This window comes from Mustela lutreola, chromosome 4 (assembly GCF_030435805.1).
Source record: "Mustela lutreola isolate mMusLut2 chromosome 4, mMusLut2.pri, whole genome shotgun sequence".
NCBI classification, from domain to species: domain Eukaryota; kingdom Metazoa; phylum Chordata; class Mammalia; order Carnivora; family Mustelidae; genus Mustela; species Mustela lutreola.
Genome location: NC_081293.1, coordinates 5,229,924 through 5,252,700, shown reverse-complemented (window position 1 = coordinate 5,252,700; position 22,777 = coordinate 5,229,924). Strand labels below are relative to the sequence as shown.

General features: G+C 47.7%; 1 protein-coding gene across 3 annotated transcripts in view; it reads left to right on the top strand.

Annotated features, from left to right (window-relative positions):
• DOCK1 (dedicator of cytokinesis 1) overlaps positions 1 to 22,777 on the top strand; it is a 485,813-nt gene that overhangs the window by 40,143 nt on the left and 422,893 nt on the right. For all 3 annotated transcript variants that reach the window (XM_059172849.1, XM_059172848.1, XM_059172850.1), the window contains exons 2-3: positions 14,696 to 14,779; positions 21,622 to 21,662. In XM_059172849.1, coding sequence (XP_059028832.1) covers positions 14,696 to 14,779; positions 21,622 to 21,662 — 125 coding nt within the window. The remainder of the gene's footprint in view (positions 1 to 14,695; positions 14,780 to 21,621; positions 21,663 to 22,777) is intronic.

Sequence of the window (22,777 nt, the reverse complement as noted above, 5' to 3'; positions counted from 1 at the left end):
GGGTGGTGGGGGTGGCGTGCCCTGGGGCTGGGGTCCTGGATCGGGAGGTGTTGCCGGGGCCCCTTCTCAGGTACATCACACACGTGTCTCCCTGCTCTCACCTGTGAAAGGGGGCTGTGTGCGGACTGGCTGTGGGAGGGTCCGAGGTGTGGGAGGGTCAGGTCGGAGCACAGCGGAGGCACAGGGCCTTGTCCTCTGAAAGACCCCTCCACCGGCCGGGGGTTGATGGCTTGTCCCTGGAGCACATGTCTGGAAACCTGGGGCTGCTGGGGGCTCCCCTCCAGCAGTGCCTGCTGAGGTTTCTTCGCGAACAACCCCATGTGTGCTCGGCTTTATTGTTTTTTCTCCAAGAGCGACTGATTGTTTTTTAATCTTCAATTTTGTATTTTATCAAAGCTAAGTCATGTAACACTCAGGAGGAGGAATTGCAACAAGCTGCAGAGGAACCAAATGTTTCCCTGGTGCGGAGCACGGCTTCCCTGGGAGCATGGCTTCCCTGGGAGATCCGGCGTGGAGGGGTGCCCACACCCCGAGCCTGCCTGCACCCGCTGGGCCTTTGGCCTGCTCTGGGGTTGCTAGGTGCTTCTGCTACGTGCTGCTTCTCAGAGCAAGGCAGAAATTCCCCCTGGTGGAAACATTCATGGGAGAAGGTTCGGTGCAGCCTCTAATGAGCAGCTCTATAAACGGGAAATAAATCACGCAAACGTCTGTCCTCGGATCAGATGGTGTGTTGGGATGTGTTGATACAGCGGAAGGCTGTACACCCCCAGAAAGAACAGACCTGTGAGGGGGCCCTGTGCGTCCCTCTGGAAATGCTGAGCCAGAGAAGGCGGGATAATGACATACATGTGATAGAATGGCTCTTACAGCCAAGAGCTGACCGCACGCGTTGGTACGTTTGGATTCCATGAGATCCAAGAGTGGACAGGATTGAGCTATGGTGAGACAAATCAGAACCTGGTGTTGTGGGAGGGAAATTGCCTGGAGAGGGGTGCAGGAGTACTTTCTGGAACTCTTACGTTGGGTTGATGAGGGGTGTAGAACGACCTTACACTCATTGAAGTGATGACCTAAGATGGTGCATTTTACCCCGCTCGTTGGAACGGGGCTCCGAGCGCAGGCAGGTGAGCGCATTCTCCTTTGCTAAGTGGTCACTGCATTCGTTTTTTTCTGTACCCAGAGATACTGGATGCCTCTGTGTTCATGCAGCACACAGGGTTATTGTTTCCTTTACCTGAAGCTTTAAACCCCTGTGGCTTCCAAAGGGTAGGTTGAAGGGAAGGAACGCTTGTGGGGACCACAGGTGGGGCTTTGTCTTTTGACATTTGGCACAGTGCATTTTCCCGTGTCTCTGCAGAAGCCCATCGCGGGTGATGAGGCTGTCTTGACTACAAGACAGGGAGATGGGGAGTATGGAGATGACGCTGTTTGAGGCTGAGGGCCCTGTTAGGAAGAGCAGGTAGTTGGTTGTTCTCCAGAAATTTGGGGGCCAGTGTCCGTGCACTGCAGTACATCCTACGTGACCCCAGTGACTTCATCCTGATTTTAGTGGGTTCTCATTCTTGGGTGGGTGCAGCTCAGCTCCCCGCTGAGATCTCTCTTTGTGGAGGGTCTCCAGGGAGTGGTCAGGGAAAGGGAGAACCTCCAGGGGGTGCCAGGCAGCATCTCTCCCAGGCAGAACCCCGCTCAGAGCCCAGGGTGACCTGCTTAGTCTCTGCTGCCCCATGGAGCCCGTCATGGTTGTGGGGTTCGCCGGCGAGGCTGAGCGTGTGCAGCTGTCTGGATGGGACCTTCCACACCATTTGTCCAAGTGAAACTGTGCTTTGTTTCTGGGCACACGGTTGGACCTCCAGGACATGCCTCCCTGGTTTGGCCGTCGAAATGCAGGGATAGGAAGTTGGTTCGCTAACTGAGACCCTCATCTGGTCTTCAGTTCCTAATGTGACGTCAGTGAAAACACAACTGCAGCGTTTTCCTGGGGATTTCAGGTTCAAGTCCCTGTGTTGATTTGTTAAGTGACTCAGTCCACATTTGTGCCGTGCTGGGTGTCCAGCACTGTTAAGCTTGGAGGCAAAGGTGGAAAAGAGGCAGGATGGGTGTGAGAGGAGGCTTGGGAGCAGCGAGCTAAAGGGAGGAGCTGGCCTCCGGTGTTCTAGAAGGACTGTTTGCAGAATGGGAAGCTTCCCGGCTCTCTTTGAGCGGTGTTGGGCACCTGTGATGTGGTGGGTACATCCAGCATGAGTAGCGAATGGGCAGGTCTCTGCTGGCACTTTGTCAGGGTGGGAAGGCGGAGCTGTGGAGCTCGGTGCCCGCTTCCTTAACCCCTGCGAGGATGGAAGTGACAGGGAAACTTCCCGAGGTATGGGTGAGCTGCAGGGCCTAGCCCTGTGAGCAGGGGACAAAGGGCGTTTCAGACAGAGTCAACCTTTAGATAAAGACCTGATGTGGGAGTTGGGGGGCATATGGGTGCCTGTGGTTCAGTTCCTTGGGAACACTTCTGCTTACATTTGCATAATGACAAAGGCTTCTCCCAGGGCAATTGCTAGCTTTGTGATTTTCATATATAATATGAAGTAACATATAAACATATATTCTTATATATGTTTATAAATACACATGAAATATATATTTACACACATATGTACATATATTTTTTTAAGAAAAAAGAGTTAGCATTCTGGAATGTTCTCTATGTCCTTCCCTTTCTTTATTTGTCGCTAGTAATATTAGACTGAATGTTGTGAAAACGTAAGAAGTGACATCATTCTATGGAAGAAATCACCTGAGACCTTTCTGCTAAAGCCCAGGAAGAGGAATTCAGGAACTTAACAAAGCACCCTTCTCGTTTAGGATCACAGAGAAATTGGTCTTAGCCCATTTCTTCTGCTCCTTTTTTTTTCCCCCCATTGCATCTGCTGTGGTTGGGGACTCCGCCTCAAGCCCTGATTCCTTGGGTGGATTTTCAGGGTGCCCTTTGTGTGGAATTTGCTGGACTGGTGTGGGGAGGAGTGCAAGTCTGGCGGGGTTGGTAGCACAGGAACTAAGCCCTGCATCCAGTCAGACGCTGGAGGGGTCCTGGCTGTGCATGGTCTCCATTGGGACTCTTCCTGGGACCAGTCCTGGCTGTGGAGTCCATTGGGTCCATCTTGTGCCCTTTTGCAGGGGGCCTTCTGGGGTGGCCCGTGGTGGGGTCTGCCCAGGCCCATGGGGTCCTGTCAAGTCCCCACGGCTGGGGGATAACAGCCGAACTATTTCTCTAGTATGTATTTCCTAAGCATCAGTAACCTTTCTGCCTAAAAGATGGATGATGCAAGAGATGAAAACTTTCCCCCTATCTTGTCTCTACCCTTCTTTGCTGCTGGGCAAAATGAAACACAAAAATAAATAATTTTCAGGTCATCTAAGCCTTTTCTTACTTGTGGGCAGATCCAGAAAGACTGTCAGTGACGAAGTCGTTGGCTTCCTCTCCTGGCACCGCGTTTATGAAAGACAAAATGTTGAGAAGTGGACTCTGATTTTTCCTGTCAGAGAGAAGCAGGAACGCCAACACCCCTCCATAAGCCAGTGTCTTTCTTCGGAAAGCCACGTGCTGTGGACTCTGTGACCTTTGGGGCTGGATGGAAGCCAGGCGGTCAGTCCCTGGCTCGCTGTGGGTGAGGCACGCAGTGACATTTCATTCTGGAGAAAGATATTAAAATATCTTTGAATTGTGTCTGTCAGTTGCATTAGAATTTGAGCAAAGGCTCTTTTGTATGTTTCTTCTCACACTCTTACCTTCACCATCCCTCCTACCTGTCTCCATCCAGAAGGCAAGAAGAAATCCTGAATAGCAAACAACTGGTCCTTTATCGTGCCGTGCCCCTGCTCCTTCTTGTAATTATTTAGATGAGTTCCTTGATTCTGATATTCAGACATTGCAGGGAATCCTGCCTTCGGGGATTTGATTGGCTGCGAAACCATCTCTGTTCCTAAGAAAGCAAGATAGGAACCCGAAAGAAAGAACACTGTGACTTTGAAACTTTGAAAGTGGTCTCCTTTTTAGAAATGTGGGTGTTTTGTCTCCTCTCTTTCTCTCTCTCTGTCATACGTACCTGTAGCTGTTCTTTGATCTTGAGCCCATCACCTCTAATTTCTTCTTGCTTCCCCTTCTGGTGTGAACCTCCCGTGTGGACCGAGGTAAGGGAGGGAAGAGGCTCCACCCCAGGGAGCTTGTAGGTGGAGCTGCTGAGTATTTCAGAGCTCCGGGGAATGGGAGATGCGAAATCCGAAATCCGCTAGGAAACTTCCTCATTCTCTCTAGCAGCCTTTCCTTTTTTTCCTTACATCCTTTAAAATTATCATGGTAAAATATGCACAACATGGATGTACCAGTTTAACCATTTTTTGGTCTGCAGTTCTGGGGGATTAAGTACATTCACATTATTGTGCAACTTCCACCACCTCCATCCATCCCTAGAACTGTCCCGTCTTCCCCAACTTAAGCCCTGTCCATTCAACACTAATGTCCCATCCCCCTTCTCCCCCCAACCCCTGGAAACCCACCATTCTCCTTTCTGTTAATTTGACAACCGTAGGAACCTCATGTTGGTGGAATGATGCCACATCTGTCCTGTTGCATCCGGCTTATTTCATCACGTCCTTAGTATCATGTCCTCAGGTTTCATCCCCATGACAGCAGGTGTCAGATCTTCCATCCTTTTTAAGACGGAATGATACTCGATTATATGGACAGGCCACATGTTGCTTATCCATTCATCCCTGGGTGGACACTTGGGTTGGTTCCACATCGTAGGTGTTGTGAATAGTGCTGCCGTGGACATGGCCGTACACATTCTCTCTTTGAGTTTCTGCTTTCGGGTCCCGAAAAAGTGTAATTGCTGGGCCATAGGGTACTTCTGAGTTTACATTTTCAAGGAACAGCTAGACTCTTGACAATGGCTGTACCCATTCACAGCCCCACCAGCAGTGTACAAGGTTTCCAGTTTCTCTGCAGCTTTGCCAATACCCGTTGTTTTCTAATACCGGTCATCCGGCGAGTGTGAAGGGCTGTGTCGTGGTGATGTGGAGCATCTTTCCGTGTGCCTCTTGGTCACTGTTGTATTTTCTTTGGAGAAAGGTCTGTTCAGGTCCTTCGCCCATTTTTAAAATTCTGTTGTTTGATTTTCATTGTGGTTGTTGAATTATGGGAACTCCTTCAGTATTTTGATGATCAATTCCTTATCAGAGACAGGATTTGCACACATTTTCTCCCATTCTGTGGTCCTGCCTTTTCACTCTGTTGGTGTTTCCTTTGGTGCCCCAACATTTAGAGTTGTGATCCAGTCCAACATCTGTTTTGTGTTTTATTGCCTTTGATTTTGAAATCATTGTGAAGTCCAAGGCTATGAAGTTTCTCGCCTATGTTTTCTTCTAAGAGTTTTATAGTTGTAGTTTTTGTGGTTAGGTCTTTCATCTATTTTCATCTTTCCTTCCTCCATGCCTTCTCCCCGCTTCCCTTCTTTCCACGCATCTATCCACCCATCCATTTTAAAGGTCCTGTTGTGTGTCAGGGACGTTCCGCTGCTTGGGAGAAATGAGACTACTGGCAAAGCAGTGCTCTGATTCAGTATGGCTCAGGGCTCTGGGACACTCTCATCTTGCCTGAGTGGTAAGCCTGCAAAACGGTGAGGGGGAAGGACTGGCTTACCGGCCAGAGAAGCTATTCATGGCATGGCTGCCAGTCTCTTTTTGAAGACAGAATTTAGGAAACCCAGCCCTCAGCTCCAGTACAGATTGGGGGTGCAGGGCTGGTGTCTGTCCAGAGTGAAGTTCAAAGGATATCTCTGTCTCTGTCTCTATCTCAAACGTTCTGGTTCTTTCTGCACTGGTTTTTCTGATTGGGTCCAATGTGTGAAAGGGTTGCTCTTGGAGGTTCAGGCTGTAGGGTAACTGCTTCCAGAGGCTGCACTGGGCCCAGCACATCTCTCAAACCCCAGGATCAGCTCAGCTCTAGCCCAGAGCAGGAGCCCTCTAGTGTCTTGGGAAATACCAAGTGTATGTTTCTGTCATGGACTAGACAGCAGATGGATAGCCCCTTAGAATGAAGCCCTGTACCAGGCACAGACAGGGCCCTTGCCCAGGTCCCCTTAAGGTTATGGTTTACATTCCCCCTAGCCCTGAGAAGATGCATGCTTTTGAACATTTTTCTCCAACTGAAGGCAAGACAAAGGGAATGAGATAAAAAACAGAGCAATTAATTTTCACAAATTGACTTTTTAAAAGAATTAATTAACTTTTAAATTGCTACTTGAAATCCTGAAGTCATATTTCAAGGGGCACTGTGTGGGATAGAAAGAGCTGAGCTGATTTTAGAAGTAATGTGTGGTCAAGCCCATACCTTCCATGTTTTAAGGAGACTTTGAATCTGAGCGCTGATGGTGAGTTACTCATTAGATGGAAAAGATCCAAAGCAGAGACAGGAAAGCTAATGCTGTCTCTCTTTCTTACTGATTGAATATGTGTCAGCTCCTAGATCTTTCTGCGGGGGGGCAGGGTCATTTTGAAGAAGGGGAACATATGCTATCCTTTTTGCTCTCACTCTGTGGCAGACTACACAGGAAGGAGTACTCGCTGATCTGGTTTAATTCTGTGAATTTTTATTGAGTTGCCTGTGAGGCATGATATTAACTACTATGGGAAATCCAATGATTAATAAATGTTTACTTCCTCAAGGAAATCTGGTCTGGAGGGAGAGATAGAGTCTTAGATAAGCACTTTTGCAAGGCCTTGGGATGTCAGATAGTTTATAGGAAAAAGTTGTGGAGCACGCAGTGAATTTAGGTATGCACGTACCTTTTTTTGGTCAGTGGAGAAAGTCAGAGTTCAGGAAGGCTCTGGAGAAGGATGTGAAAAGAGAAATGGCCTTGTAGGCGAGGGGCCTTCAGAAGTGGAGGGAGTTAGGCATTTCCACAGGCAGAGCAGCTCTTGGAAGGCCTGTGGTGTGTGTGGGGCAGCTGGAGGCGTGTGGGGGGAGACGAGATGGGAAAGATGGGTTCAGGTCCCATCCCTCAGGGCTGTGGGTGCTCTGCTGGAGACTTGACGCATTATTGAACAGCCGAGGGAGATGGGCCGGTGTGTGGGAGCAAGATTTCTGGAGGGTAATTAGGGATGGAAGAAAAGAGAGCTTCTATGAGAAGGTCAGCTGAGATGATGTTGTTCATTGCAGAGAGAGGTGGGAAAGGCTTGGGTGAGGCAGCGTGGGGTGATGGAGACAGTCTGGAAGGGACCCTCTGGGGTCCCAGGGCTGTCATCGGCCCCCTGGGTCACCTTGAGCAGGTCAGAACTCCTGCATTGGGTTCTGTGTTTTCGTCTGATGGGTGGTGGTAGTGGCTTTTTTCCTCACGTCAGAGTAGTCAGGTGGGTTTTTTTTTGTTTTTCCCTGAGCAGGAATTATATTTCCTCAAATGCTCTTTCTGTGCCATCTGGGATGATCCTATGACTTCCCCAACTACTCTGTTAACGTGGTGAGTTACCTTGATTGGTTTTTGGGAGTTACACCAACCTTAAATTCCTGGAGTAACCCGAACTTGAGTTCTTTGTAAGGAATGAGAAATCCGGGGTGCCTGGGTGACTCAATGGATTAAAGCCTCTGCCTTTGGCTCAGGTCATGATTTCAGGGTCCTGGGATCGAGCCCCACGTTGAGCTTTCTGCTTAGCAGGGAGCCTGCTTTCTCTGCCTACTTGTGATCTCTGTCTGTCAAATAAATAAATAAAATCTTAAAAAAAAAAAAAAGGGGAAGGAGAAACGGTCCGCGGGTTGCTTTAGATATTGGGGGACTTCAGAAGTGCACAGGCTGTTTGCCTGTCAGGGAACTCCAGGCTGCATGTTACGATTTTCAGAGGAGCTACCGGGAGAGCCATCTGAGGCCCAGGAAGGGCTGTGGATGACACTGGCTAAGGATTGAGGAAGGTTCTGTGCAAGGTGTTGGCATTGAGACCCTTCCTTCAGGCTGGCTGTGACCCTGTACCACCCTCCAGGGGCTGCTCAGACATGGCAGACTCTAGGCTGCTATAAACTCTGTTGAAGGAGATGGAAAAAATTCTGTACCCACCTCACAGGACTGTTGTGAGGTTTAAATTAGTATGAATATATGAAGTTCTTTGCCTGCTGCCTGGCCCAGAATGTAATCCGTAAATGTCAGCCAGCATCATTAGCATTGCTGCCACGGCCACCACCGTCATGGCCACTGTCATCACCGGCATCACCATCACTACCGCCAACATTACTGTCATCACCGCCATCTCCACTGTCACTGGCATCATCAGCACGATCATCCTCACCGCCATCACCAGCACCACCATCACTGCTCCCATCACTACCAGCCCCGTTGATGAGGGAGCAGGAGGCTGGCTTTAGAACTTCATCACCGTCACCATGATGATCACCAGTATCCCCACCATCACTGTTACCACCGCCCCACCACCATCAGCACCAGCACCAGCACCACCACCTCATTACCATCATTTTCACTGTCGTTACTAGTCTTCCCACCCTCACCGTCATTACTACCGTTCTGTCATCACCACTGCCACTATCCCCACCATCTCTATGATCACCATCCTACCCCCATCCGCATCACCACCACCACAGTCACCGTCATCACCACTGCCACTGTCCTCACCATCACCACCATCGTCACTGTCATCACCAGTATCACCACCAGCACTGTCCTCACTGCTGTTGTCACCATCGCCATGATGATGGTGATCACCATCCAAGGTGTCCCAGAATTGTACCATCCTCGTCAGTAGCAGCTTCATCTACAGCGTCATCGCGGTTAGTATTGTGGATGGTATGAGTAACCGGGGAAGCCCTCTTCTTTCATTTTCAAGCCACGTTTCTTTCTTTACATCCCCAGGCAGCCATTTTTAGGGTGATTAGGAGATTGAGCAGAGGTGGTGACGTTGCCATTTCACATTGCTGATGCATAGAAGCTACGTGAGGCACAGACCAGCGTGTTTGTTTTTATTTTGGGGAGAAAAAAGGTCCATGTGCTTACTCACCCTGGGGTGCTACCGACTCTTCCAGAAAGAGAAAAAAAAAAAAGAAACAAAACCCAGCATTCTGGGAAAGAATGTCCATGCTGAGTTCATCTCTGCATCTTTCTCATTTCACGTGCTTATTTCCCACAAGCAGCATGGCGATCTGCTACACTGGGCTCTACAGTCCAGGACCGAGAAATTCAGCTGAATGTGCGTGTACACGCAGTGACGCCGCTTTAGCCAGGCTGTTAAAAAAGGCAAATGGGTCTGAGGAGGAGGAATGTATGAAGCATACAGCCCACCAGCCAGATGGAGGTGAATCCAGAGATGTCATTGGACACGGGATGACCATATCCTCTGTGGACTTATTCCCAGATCTTAGCAGATCAGAAAAATAAAGAAGACAAATGGGCAAGTCGCAAAGAGGCTGCCATCTTTGTGCTTCTGTCAAGCGAAGACATTTTAAAACCCAGAGGTCATCTGTCATCATCCTCTTAAGAAGACGTTTCTGCTCTTTCTCGTCCTGTTCCCACTATCCAAAGAGGGGCGGCTTTAAAGGTCAAATAACCAGAATTCGGAATAGTCTCTTACCTTGAATACTTCTGGGTTTAAGGAAAATTCATTGCATTGTGTTCATTTCTCTATCACCCAAGAATTGGGGAACCTCAACCGAGGACTGGTCAGGTTCTGATATGGTTCGTTGGGACCTCTGCTCCAGCTGCCTTCAGCAGTGAATAAATTAACCACAAAACACTGCTTTTGCGTTGTCTTCTGCATACCCCGCCCCCCCCTGTTTCCCATGGCTGTTGTAATGCATCACCACAGACAGAGTCAGAAGCTTAAAACAACATGTATTTGTATTATAGCTCTGGAGGTCCAAATTCCCAAAATCAAGGTGTGGGCTATGTTCCTTCTGGGGGGCCTGGTGGGGGATGTGGGTGGGGGATTCCACTTTCTCGCCTTTTCTGGTTGCCTGGGGACCACCTGTTTTCCACCTGTGGCTCCTTCCTTGAGTCATTGCAGCCAGGCTGCGTCACATCTGACTGGGGCCCTCCTGCTCCCCTCCTGTGGACCCTTCTGATTGTACTGGTCCCACCTGGGCAATGTGGAATTAGCATCCCCATTTGAGGTCCTTACCTGTGACACCCCTGCAGGGGCCCCCTTTGCCAGGTAAGGTAACACCTCCCAGGGTTCGGGCCTCTCAGGGCTTGGATGGGGACGGTCTTTGGGGGAGGCAGTCATTCTTTCACACTTCCCCTTCCCTCCCATTCCTTTGGCCAATAATCTTATACAATTGATCTTGCAGTTTGCTTTTAAATAGGGGCTTGTTTAGGCTGTGATATTATCAACAGAGGGCCAGGGGCTAGACAGCCACTGTGGTGGTCCTCCCTCTGCCTAGTCTTGGGACCACAGGCATGAGCCCTCAGAGGCTCTTTCCCCCTTCATCTGTAAAGTCAGGGGTCTTTACGGCTTATTCATAGCTAAATTTGAAGTTCCGTTTCCCACAACTGCTTTTGTCTGCCTCCTTCCTTGGGAGGGGGCCGGTACTTAAAGATTTTTGCATGTGTGCCTTACAGATTCGTATGGGCCTGAATGTGTTTATAGTGGAGTGTTCATTTTATTTTATTATTTTTGATGTGTTTATTTTAGGCATGTCTCTAACAGAATAGGCATGCTGGCAGGATGCTGTTAAGAACTGTGAGAAATGCATTTATGGCTCCTAAAGGCTTAGGAATATGGTTATGCTGAACCAGGAAAGGCTGGCATATGCTCCGGGCTTCCTTTGCCTAATGCAGTTATTTCTTGTTAAACACTACCATAAAATGCTAAATAAACTTAATAACTACTAATAACCATTTATGTCAGTTTGAGGACATTGAAATTTTATGAATTTTGGTGGAAATAGAGGAAAAATAACTATGAAAATGGAATTTTCTGCTTGTATATGGTTTTTGATGTTTTAGGATTTTTGTGAACATGTGTTTGTTTGCTTGCTTTGGTTTTTAAAAAAGGATTCTGGTAGGGATGGACATCTTTATTGCAGTGAAAACAAAATACTCCCAACCACAGTAAGAGGCTTTATCATTTACTAAATGTTCAGTGCAGGACACCCAGTGTTCAAATCCCCAGATCCGTCAGTGGCATGATTGTCTTTGAGACAGAATGCACACGTGGTCCTACAAGGTGTAAATATCAAGAGCCTTATTTTGTGGGGAAAGCTGAATGTGGAAAAGACACGTCATTTGCTGGAGGTCCCTTGGATCCTCAGGGCTAGAGGTGGGACCCTGCGTATTTCGTTTGGCCGCAGGGACCATGGACGTGAAAACCAGGGAGGCTGCCTGGGCCTACAGCACCTTCCCAGCCACGGTAGCTCAGGTATGGAGCGGACAGCAGGCGGTATGCTGTGGTGGGGACGTTTGGAGATGGGTTGAGAGGAGGGGTTGGAGGAGGGGTTGGCTTTTTGAAGAGGTGCAGCTGTTGGGAAGACCCTGTGGATGGAGGGGAGGGTTGGTTGGTCCACACAGGTATGGGACAGGCTGGCTTCTGCTGTTCAGGGAGAAGCAGGGACAGGGGCCCTCCTGGAGCCCATACTGTGTGTGGTTGGAGAAGGCGAGGTGAGGTGGTCGGGTGGTGGAGGACCCACCATACTTGCTCGAGGAGTTTGCACACGCTACGATCCAGGAGAATTTTAGAGAAGGACACAGTGAAGGACCCTTTGTGACTAGCCTGGTCTGGCAGAGTGTTCGGGATGGATGGATGGGAAATGGACCATGACTTTTACATTTAGTCTGCTATGTTTTCAAGTAGGATCCTTTGGGAAGGAGGATTATCACTGTAGCACTGTATTTCTGTCTTCTTTTCTCTTCTCTTCATTTCTTTTGTAGTGATTGGAAGTTTGTACCTCCTAATTACACCTGTTTCAACCGTCCCACATTCAGCTCCTCTCTGGCAACCACCACTTTGTTCTGTTTTTGTCAGTTTTTTATTTCATTTCTTTGTTCATTTGTTTTTTAGATTCCACATAGAAGTGGAATCTTAGGGTATTTGTCTTTGTCTGACTTATTTCACTTAGGATAATGGTGCCCTCTAGGTCCATCCATGTTGTTGCCCATGGCAAGATCTTCCTCTCTTTATGGACGCGCAGTATTCCATGGTGTCCGTAGAGCCCGTCTCTAGCCATTCATCTGCTGATGGACACTTGCGCTGCTTCCGTATCATGGCTCTTGTAGCTGCAGTGAACACAGGAGTGCATATATTCTTTTGAATTAGTATTTTCATTTTCTATCCAGTAGTGGAATTGCTGAATTGTATGATGTTTATACTTTAAAGTTTTCGAGGACCCTCCACACTGTTTTCCACAGTGGCTGCAATTTTCATTGCCACCGAGAGTGTGCAAGGTTCCCTTTTCTCTACATCCTCGCCGGCACGTGTTACGTCTTGTCTTTTTGATTCTAGCCATTCCGATTGGTGGAAGGGGATGTTTTATTGTGGTTCTGTTTTGCATTTCCCTGATGATGAGTGATGTTCAGCATCTTTTCATCTGTCTGTTGGCCATCTGTGTGTCCTCTTTGGAAAAAAATATCTATTCAAGTTGTCTGCCCACTTTTTAATTGGATTTTTTTTTTGGTGTTGAGTTGTAGAAGTGTGTTGTATGTTTCGGATACGATCCTCTTACCAGAGGATATCATTTGCAAATATTTTCTCCTGTTCAGTATTTGTCTTTTTGTTTCATTGATGATTTCTTTCCTTGTACAAAAGGTGTTTTTTTTTTTTTAAGATTTATTTATTTATTTGACAGAGAGAGGGAGAGAGAGAGAGAGAGATCACAAGTAGGCAGAGAGGCAGGCAGGGGGAAAGGGGGAAGCAGGCTCCCTGCTGAGCAGAGAGCCTGATGTGGGGCTCGAGAGCATGACCTGAGCCAAAGGCAGAGACTTAACCCACTGAGCCACCCAGGTGCCCCAAAAGGTGTTTCTTTTTTTTTTTTTTTTTTGGTCTGTGTCTGTTTTTGCTACAGTCCCAGTAGTTCATATTTGCTTCTATTTCTCATCCCTGAGGAGACATATCTAGAAACAAGTTTGATGTTAGAGAAATGGCTGCCTATGCTCCTGTCTAGGAGTTTTATGGTTTCAAGTCTCACATGTAGATTCTTAATCCATTTTTAAAAAAGATTTTATTGACTTATTTGACAGAGAGAGAGAGTATAAGCAGGGGGTGTGACAGGCAGAGGGAGAGGGAGAAGCAGGCTCCCCGCTGAGCAGGGAGCCCAGTGTGGGGTTTGAACCCAGGACCCTGAGCTGAAGGCATCCGCTTAACTGACTGAGCCACCCAGGTGCCAGCAGTGTTTTTTGCATATTAAACACATTCTAATGCCCTTTTCCCACTGTGGCTGTTACCTTCATCTCATCACGCGTGAGCAAGAGTGTGCTTGGCATTTAATGGTATGAGTGTTTTAGGTGCTTATCTGAAAGGAATAGGAACTGTTTTATGTCAGAACACACATTAGGGATTTCAGAGATGTGTTGAGTATGCTAGTTTTAAGAATTTCTTAATGTTGGACATATTTTTGCCATTTGATTATAATGTAGCTTTTTGGCTTAATATCAGCTTTAGTTATATGATTATTTTGATTTTATTTTTTAATTATATGATAATTTTGGTTATATGATAATTTTAAAAATTAGATTGGTTTCCAAAGACATTCAGCCCACCAGTATCTCATTCTTTTTTTATGGTTGGGTGGTGGTCCATAGTGTATATATATCAGATTTTTGTCTACTCATCTGTTGATGGACACTTGGGCTGGTCCCATAACTTGCCTATTATAAATAATGCTGCAGTAAACATAGGGGTATGTATATCTTTTCAAATTAAAAAAAATATTCAGCCCATATATAATTGATTCATAGAAAGTAATTATTTAATTAAAAAAATCTATTAAAGGAAATAAAAGGCAGTATATGAAGTGATAATTAAACTGTGAACAGTATCAGTTTTCTTCCTATTATAAACATTATTCAGCCGTAAAAAGGAATGAAGTTCTGATACATGGGGCAGCACCTTAAAGCATCATGTTGAAGAAACCAGGCAGGAAAAGTGTAGTATTGTTTGGTGTGCTTCTGTGAGGCAAGTAGAGCAGTCCCGTCCATAGGGACGGAAGGACTCAAAGTCTCCAGGGGCTGCAGGGAGGGAATGGGGGTAACTGGTCTGTGGGTACCAAGCTGCTGTTTAAAGGTTGAAAATAGTGTGGAAGGTGATCACAGTGACGGTTTCCCAACATTCTGAATGTCGCTGTCCCCACATTGGACACTTAAGATGGTTAAAACGCGGGACGTCACGGCATCGGTGCTGACCATGTAAGCGTGGGTTTATTTCCGGTTTATGTTCTTGGTCTGCGTGTTTACTTTTGTGCCAGTCCCACACAGCGTTGGTCACTAGTGCTCTTCAGGACCACACTAAAAAGATGAAGTCACCTTCGTATGGTGTTCCGAGTTTCTTCTAGTCGACGACGCTTTGTATTTGTCTCTTGAAAGAGAAGACTACCTTTGTGGATATCAGAGGGGCTGATCCAGGCAGACACTGCCTCTAGTCCACCGTTAAAAACAGGTAGAAACAAGCCAGCAAAGTCACTTTACCTCTACTCATGTCTCCTTACCTCTTTCTCTCTCCTTCGCAGCGTTTTATAACTACGATGCCAGGGGAGCGGATGAACTTTCTTTACAAATAGGAGACACTGTGCACATCTTGGAAACATATGAAGGTGCGTATACTGCTGGTGTCTTTCCCTTACTGTTTTGGGCAGTTAGGTCACCTTCTCAGAGTTTCAGAGTATGTCCATCTGATCCGTCTTCCTGCAGGCGGTGGATGCCTTTTCCAGTGAGGGCAGCCGGGAGGCTTCTCATTATTTAAATAATAGTTGATTAACATGAAATTAGAACTAAAAATTCCAGTTTTTCACCTCTACAGTTTTCTGTAGAAATCGCTATTTTCATTAAAAGCAACAGAACACGTTGGTTCCTTTGTTGCAAATGTATGTGAATCTTGACTGTGAATAACTGACCGCTTGAAAAACTATGAAAAAAAAAAAAGTACATTTAAGATATTTCCATGTTCAAGTCATCGTTTTGATGTGTTTGATGTGAGTGGTGAGACTTCCTATGTTTTCTCTTAGATTTGTTAGGAAAGGAACTAAAACTTTTTATTTGACCCAGCTGTAGGATGTGGGCCAGTGAAACAGACATTATCCAATAGATTAGAAATCCAGAAAATACTATCATAATAGTAGTTTCTCAGTGTCCTTGGATTTTCATACAGTCGGGTTTCTTTTTAAAGATTTTAGTTATTAATTAGAGAGAGAGAGACAGAGAGACAGAGAGCACAAGGCGGGGAGGGCAGAAGGAGAGGGAGAAGTAGACTCCTCCCTGAGCAGGGAGCCCAACGTGGGACTCGATCCCAGGACCACAAGGTCATGACCTGAGGTAAAAGCAGCCTCTTAACCCACTGAGCCACCCAGATGCCCCACACAATTGGTTTTTATATTTAGTGTTTTGGGTATCACTGGATCGACCCCCCCTTCCTTTTATTCTGTGGTTATTGCGGCACAGAAGGGAAGCCGTGATGGGCTTGCTTTCTGAGACTCCTCGGATTTGGAAACTTTGTAGAATTGTGTAATTAGCGTTGGTGGCTTTACTTCCTGCTTGAAGGGGTGACTCCCATATAGCAGATGAATGAAAAGAACTGATTAAAATGGATCGTTTCAATAGAAGAATTGCTTTCAGAGTGGGTTTAGCTCAATCCTTCCCGTAGGAGCTGGGGGTTGGAGAGGAGACTGCAGCGGGCCCACAGTGAACCCACAGAGATCTGCGAACTGGCCCTCAGGCTCAGGCTGTGGAATTTGCATAAGAGTGAAGTGGATGTGAGCCTCTGGGCACTGGGTGGGCTGCAGCTTGCCCCAGGGCCCCTCCCAGAACCACAGGCAAGCAGGAACCTATCAGACACCCATGGCTCTGTCCCATATTTCCCTTGTGGTGTATGAGGACTTAGAATTCCGGTCCCTTTGCCTCTTTAACCCTAAAATCTTCCCACTGGGGGAAAAAAAATCAGCATTAGTGGCGTATGCCTGGAAGCAGCTGTAGCTCTGTGAGAACAGACCCTGTCCTTAAGTGAATGAGTAGTTGTGATGGGTGCCTTCTGCTTGTTTTCAATTTTTGTAGCTGACAGTTGGATTGCCTTATCTGCTCTCAGTATATTCTGCCAGTGTTTGAGAGGAGACACGGAGAAATTAAGCAGAGGTTAAGGATCAAACCTCTCATCTCAGACACTTTACTGATCTGAAGGGAAAAAAGCTCTTACATCTTCTTTATGTTTGCCCCTGCTCTGTTGAAGTGGAAATCCTGGTTAATAAACACTGGGTGATGACGTCATTCCTGAATAGATAGCAATTTCCGGTCAGCCTGGGTATGTGGGGACTGCCACCTCTTGTTCTCTGCTTCCCAAGAAGAATGTTCTCTTTAAACAGTGGGATCTTATCACCAGCAATCCTTGCTGTCTGTACGTTTGACTTAAAAACAAATTGGGTAGCCAGCATGATGGTTAAGTCTTCTTCAGTGAGCATTTTGTTTCAGGGCTAGTCAGTCTTCAAGATTCTGATTAAAATATTCCAGTCTTTATAAAGACCCTTTAACACAAAACAAATTCCTTTTCCTTGACAACTATCATTTTGGTTTTAATCAGAATCTGATCAGAGAAATGCTTTTGGGGAAGCAGTTTTGACTTTGGGAAACTTGGTGTCTTTATTCATGAAATAAGAATGGAATAATTATTTTTCTGCTCTTTCCTTTTGTTCTATTTTAGTTTCACAGATCATACTCGTGTTTGGCATTTTTTTTCTTTCCTCCTCTCCCCTCCTACAATTCCTCTAAGAAAATGTATTTCTGTTTGTCAAGTTTAATTTTCTTTTTCTTTGTGATCCTTTTCAGGATATTACTTGGCTTTCTGCAGAGAATATAAATTCTAGATGATGGCTCTTTATAGTAAAGTTCAAAGAAAAAATTTACCTTTAAGTTATGGTTAATTTCTCTCTCTCAGGCTTGTGAAGGCCTGGAGCAGGGACACAGGAAAAGCAGGGTACAGGTCGCTGTGGGGGTAGAAGGAGCTTGGAGAGGTCATTGAGGGCATATCCCCAGTTTTAAGCAGTGTCCAGACTCAGCCACAGGAGAGCGAGCCAAGATCCCCTGTTTATAGGGCGATTGTCGAGGGGCTGAGGATGTGCGGGGCCTGCTGCCTGCTCCTTTCCATGCTGCCCTCTGGGCGCTGGACACTGGATGTCATGGAGCAGGCAGGGTGCAAAGATTAGGGAATCATTCTTTTGATTAAACCACTACACTGGAACTGAATGTATTCCAGTTTTTAGAGGGTAATAATGTATTTTCTTCTAAAATATACCTTACTTCCCTCTTGTACTGTCAGCATATGTCAACTGAAGGTCACGTGAGACAGGGTGAGAGGTTTCCTGGGGCCTTTGCAACTAAGGACCATGGTTTATAACAAAGGACAGCGCTGAGTGGCTTAACTGGCAGGGGTGTGTTGTCTCCCACTTCTGGGAGCTGTGATATGAGATCAAGGTGTCAGCTGGGCTATGGGGGCGAAGCCGTTCCTTCTGGTGTTTGCCAATAGTCATTGGTGGTGTTTGGGTTGTAGATGGGGCACTCTGGTTTCTGCCTTTGTCTTTGTGTGGCAGCCTTCCTGTGTGTGTCTCTGGTTGCTTCCCCTTTATACAAGGACACCAGTCATTTTGGTTTCTGGCCCACTGTAACTAACTCATTTTAACCCAATTGTCTGTGGAGACGACCTTATTTCCAAATAAGGTCACATTCACAGGTAGAGTGAGGACTTCACTGTCGAGTTTGAGGTGAACCTGTGACAGATGGGAAAAGGCAGTCACAGTGGTGAGGTTCTCATTTCTTAGACCTGGGAGCCCCCAGCCCAGCCTCCACTCAGCGAGCACCCTTCGTACCTTGTCACAGGTGACCGGCCACCTGGTCTTGGCCTGCGGAAAACTGATGTGGCTGTGGGTACTGTCTTCTGAGAGTGCTGGACATGCTGCTCCCGGAGCCTCCAGCCGCGGGACTGAGTCTGCACCTGTGGTGCCTGCAGCGTGTTCCACAGAGAGCACCTGCTGGTTCTTTCTCCAGAAGGCCCGTTGTGTGTGTGGATGCTGTCCATCAGGACATGACTGGTCGCTTCTGGAATTTGGCTCTCTTGCCATTCAGAGCATAGGCCACTGTCCTCCTGACAGAAGGGAATGTCCTGTCCATCTTCAGGCAGCTCCTTGTAAACTGGGCTGATCCCAGGACCGTGGTGATGTGGTCTTCACCTGTCAATCCTGAAGGAAACTCCAGCTTCTTCCTCATGCGTGTCTTGGCCTTGCTGCTGATGGTTTCACAGGGCACAGTGAGTGCACCTGCTGCTCAGCCTCCTCCGTCGTGACCCCTCCCTCCTCCATCTGGCTAACAGTGAGCCCTCCTCGAAGACTAAACCTAAGCACACCTGTCTGGGCAGGCACTCCTTCCTGCCTGTCCCCCACCTCCTTTGCTCTGCCTGATACTGTTCCCTCGTGGCACTGTCCCTGGACTTAAGTGTGTATGTGTGTTCCTCCCGGTTTTTCTGCTGTGGACACTGTATGGGACTCGCTGACTTGGTTGGTTGCCGTTTTCCTGTGCTGGACTGTGTGCTCCCTGAGTTTCAGGGCTGTGTCTTGCTCATACCTCCCTGTCTCTTAGGTTGGTTGACTCCATGGAGACTACTCATGAGCCCTGCCTGGGAGGAGTTAATCAGCCCGTTGCTGCTACAGACCATGGGCCCTCCTGCCCCTGGCCTCACCCTGTCTTGCTCCTTCCCCTAAGAGCATCCAGGCCTGCATTCCCTTACAGCCCCTCCCTCCCCTGCAAGGAACCTGTGCAGGGATTCCTCTCTCCTTCATGCTAAAGTCTGTCCTGTAACATGGCTGGGCCCCTGCTTGTCTTAGGGGTCTTCCCATTTGTGAGCTCATGGAGGGCAGAAATGAAGTCTTACCTCTTTCTGTATTTTGCTCTGTCTAGTGCAGTCTCCGGCATGAGTGTATGAGCTGGAAGAACTAACGTATGCAGATGATCTTGGGGAGGGAAGCAGTAGGTTTTCATTTTTCCTAGGAAGGCAGTTAAAAAAGAAACTCCATCTATTATTATAACATTAAAAAAAAAAAAGACAGGACTCCCTATCTTTTATCCCCATGGCTCACCCCTTTCTTCTCCCTCTTCCCATTGAAAACCCTTTTACTGTGTCTGAAGTGGATTTTTGTGTTTGCCTGTGTTCTGGTAGTGTTTGGCGTGCATGTAGTTTTCATGTATATGAACGTGGGTATAGCTCTTGCTCTCGTTCTGTTTCTTACTATTTTATTCAGTGCTGTCCTCTAAGAGGCACTTCTGTTTATTTTTAGTGTATGTTTAGTTCACGGTTCCCACTGCTGTGTGCACACTCCCCGTGTTTTACTGACAGCCCTCCCAGTTCCGGGCACTCTGCTCTCCTCCATGTGCTAACCCTAACCCTCACATCACACGGCCATGGGATCCTGCAGCCGTCCCCTGTGCACAGGAAGATGTGCACACGTCTTTCCCAGGGATGCGTTCCCAGGATGCGGGGACAGATACTGTGGGGACAGATGCTGGTTGCAGGCTGGGGGGACGGATACTTGGGATAAGCAGGGATGGCTGCTCCCATTCAGTTGCTGCAGGCTCCTGTCCTCCTCAGCACTCGGGGCTGCCTATATCCTGGGGCATTACAGTTTTTAACCACTGAAGTTTGTTCAGTTAAATTGTATCTGATTATCTTTAAGTTTGAGCAATCTCTTCATATGTGGGTAAGTCCTTGGGCTCCTTCTATACACTGTTGGTAAGTATAGCTCTTTTTCACGTGGTTGCATCTCAAATCGTCCTGGCTTGTCATCGGGCAGTATTACCTTTTATGTTCTAGGACATTGATCCCTTGTCAGTTTCAGGAACGAAGGGGCGTGTTAATAATGAAGACGTGGGAAGGTTGTAATGACAGCATGGAAGACCGTCCTTAGAACTGAATAAATACAGCCTTTATTTGGCTCTAGATGTAAGCCGGTGACTGCATAGACCTCCCCTCTTTCTCCCTTTAACTGCCTGGGAACGCTGCCCTGGATGGGCACGGATTCTGGGCCGGGTGCAGGAGCCAGCGAAGCAGACAGTGCAGCTCTACGGAGATAATCCTCCACACGTGCGACTGAGCTCCAGACACTCGAGTCTGCAGTGCCCCCGGTCCATCTGCCGGGCCCCTTTGTCAAGAGAGCCCTGCGGTCACCACTCAGTCTTAGCAAATCCTTTGCAGGGATCCTGGGAATGTCCATCTCCTGTTCTGAATGCTTGAGGAGCATCTGTTAGTAATCCCTTGAGGACTTTGCTCATTTCCACCCCATCCCTTTCTGGTCTGTGACCGTTCTCGCCTCTGGTTGATAACATGATTGCTGTTTACGAAGGTGCTGTCCTTGGGGCACTATTTCGAGCTCACTCAGACATCGCTCGCTTCCGAGCTTTGACTTTCTGATACTGTGTGAGAGTCTAATATTTGGTTATTCTCCAGGAATTTACCCAACCTGCACTCTGCGCGCTTCTGTAATTCTCTGACCACGTCTTTTCTCTCGTGGGCAGAGTTAGAATTTGAGCTTTGGATCCACTTTCCCTGAGCAAGGTGGCCAGAGTGACTTGAAAACGTTGGGGGTGAGGACAGCTCCACAGTGGTCGTTGGCTGTCTTGGGGATGTCGGGACGCTGGTGACCGGCTGTGCACCCCCAGGGCACCTGCAAGGGTGTTTCTGCCCTCAGCTGTGGGCTCGAGGGGAGGTGCCAGGGGTGTGGTCAGAGCTGCTCTGCCACCCTTAGGCCTGTTCCACGTAGCACTTCCTTCATGCCAGCCGTTGTTGCGGGCCCGGCTTCAGCTTCCTCCCCTCATGGAGGCAACTGGGAACTTGAGTCTAGTCGCACCCCCAGGGCGAGGTCTGCCGTGTTCCTGGGTCTGGCGCTTCCTGTGGGGGGCTGAGGCTTTGCCACAGACACACTTTGTGAGATTATGGCTGCTCTGGGGCATGGCGTCTCCGGATTGAGGAGGGAGGAAGTTAGCGCTCAATGGGTCCTCTGTCTTGGAGCAGTTCCTGATGATCTGGGGATGCTGGTATGTGCATTTGGCAGTGACCCCGATTCAAGTCAGTTAGAGGGACAGATAGGGAAACGGATACCCAAGGAGCCTTCTCCGGGGTGAGTGGTCAAAAGGATGTTTCTTCCTGGGACGGTGTGGCCTAACTTCAAGGTGGCGGCTTTAAGTTCGCCAGCAGCAGACGGAGATGAATGGGCTGGTGGGGTGTTCAGGAAGGTCACTAGCCAGGACGATTTGAGGTGCAACTCTCTGGAACCTTCTAGTGTATTTCCACAGTGTTAGGATTATTGAATTCTGGTGACAAACTGATGAATTCTCCAAGACAGGAAGATATCATGAGGGTCCTGGGGTGTCTGCTCCTTCTAACTGTTGCAACTTTGTATTTGTTTAGGGTGGTACAGAGGTTATACCTTAAGAAAAAAGTCCAAGAAGGTAAGTCCTTTTTTCTAAACCTCTGCATTTCCATTCATTCATCACACCGAGAGAGGAAATCAATCCTATCCCATTTGTGTCTTCGAGTTTTCTGTATATATCTCTTTCTCTGAACTTAACAAATGTGTGGGCTGACACGTGGGCTACCCTGAATTGTTTTCTTTTGAACAGTATGTGGGCACAGAAACACCAGCTCTGCATCCGTGGTGGGACTGCTGGGCTGTGGCTCAGTCCTGACCTGTCATCACGAAAGGCACAGTCCTCTTTTCCTGGTAGAACGTCACATCCTATTTAAGCTTGGGAGGTGAAGAGAAGGACCCTGGGGATAATGACTTCAGAAAAAAAAAATACCACTTACGATTTTCAGTCTTACGTTATCCTCGATGACCACAGATTTGCAAAGTTCCTGCGTGCTTGTTTTCCCTTTGCGCAGAACTATTTTAAACTGCCTGACTTGCCTGCAAAAGAAAGGCTCTGCTTTCCAGGGCCTTTTGCATATGAGGTTCTTTGAACTTCTGAAGCCAGGACCTGCAATTATGCCTCAATCCTTGTGGCGGACACTCCCTGACACGGTTCTGTTGTGGCTTTTCTGTTCTTAGCTTCTCAAAACCTAATTACAGCCCTTCGGTTTTATTCTGTGATTTTGAAATAATGTCCATTCTGAGCTGTGATTAGGCTCTGTCCACGTTAACTCACACACTTTAATATCGACGATAGCTTGACAGAGGGTTCGTTTTATTTCTGTTTTTTTTTTTTTTAAAGATTTTATTTATTTATTTGTCAGAGAGAGAGAGAGTGAGAGCGAGCACAGGCAGACAGAGTGGAAGGCAGAGGCAGAGGGAGAAGCAGGCTCCCTGCGGAGCAAGGAGCCCCATGTGGGACTCGATCCCAGGATGCTGGGATCATGACCTGAGCCGAAGGCAGCTGCCTAACCAACTGAGCCACCCAGGCGTCCCTTATTTCTGTTTCTTAACTCTGCCTCTCATGATCTCCTTACTGGGCTGGACTCCTCATGTGGTCCTGATCCTGTAACTTAAGGCCTCCGAGGTCCGGCGGCTGAAGCATAGGTCCTGCCTGCCCAGCTTCCCCCAGAAACCCTACATCTGGGCCCTGCT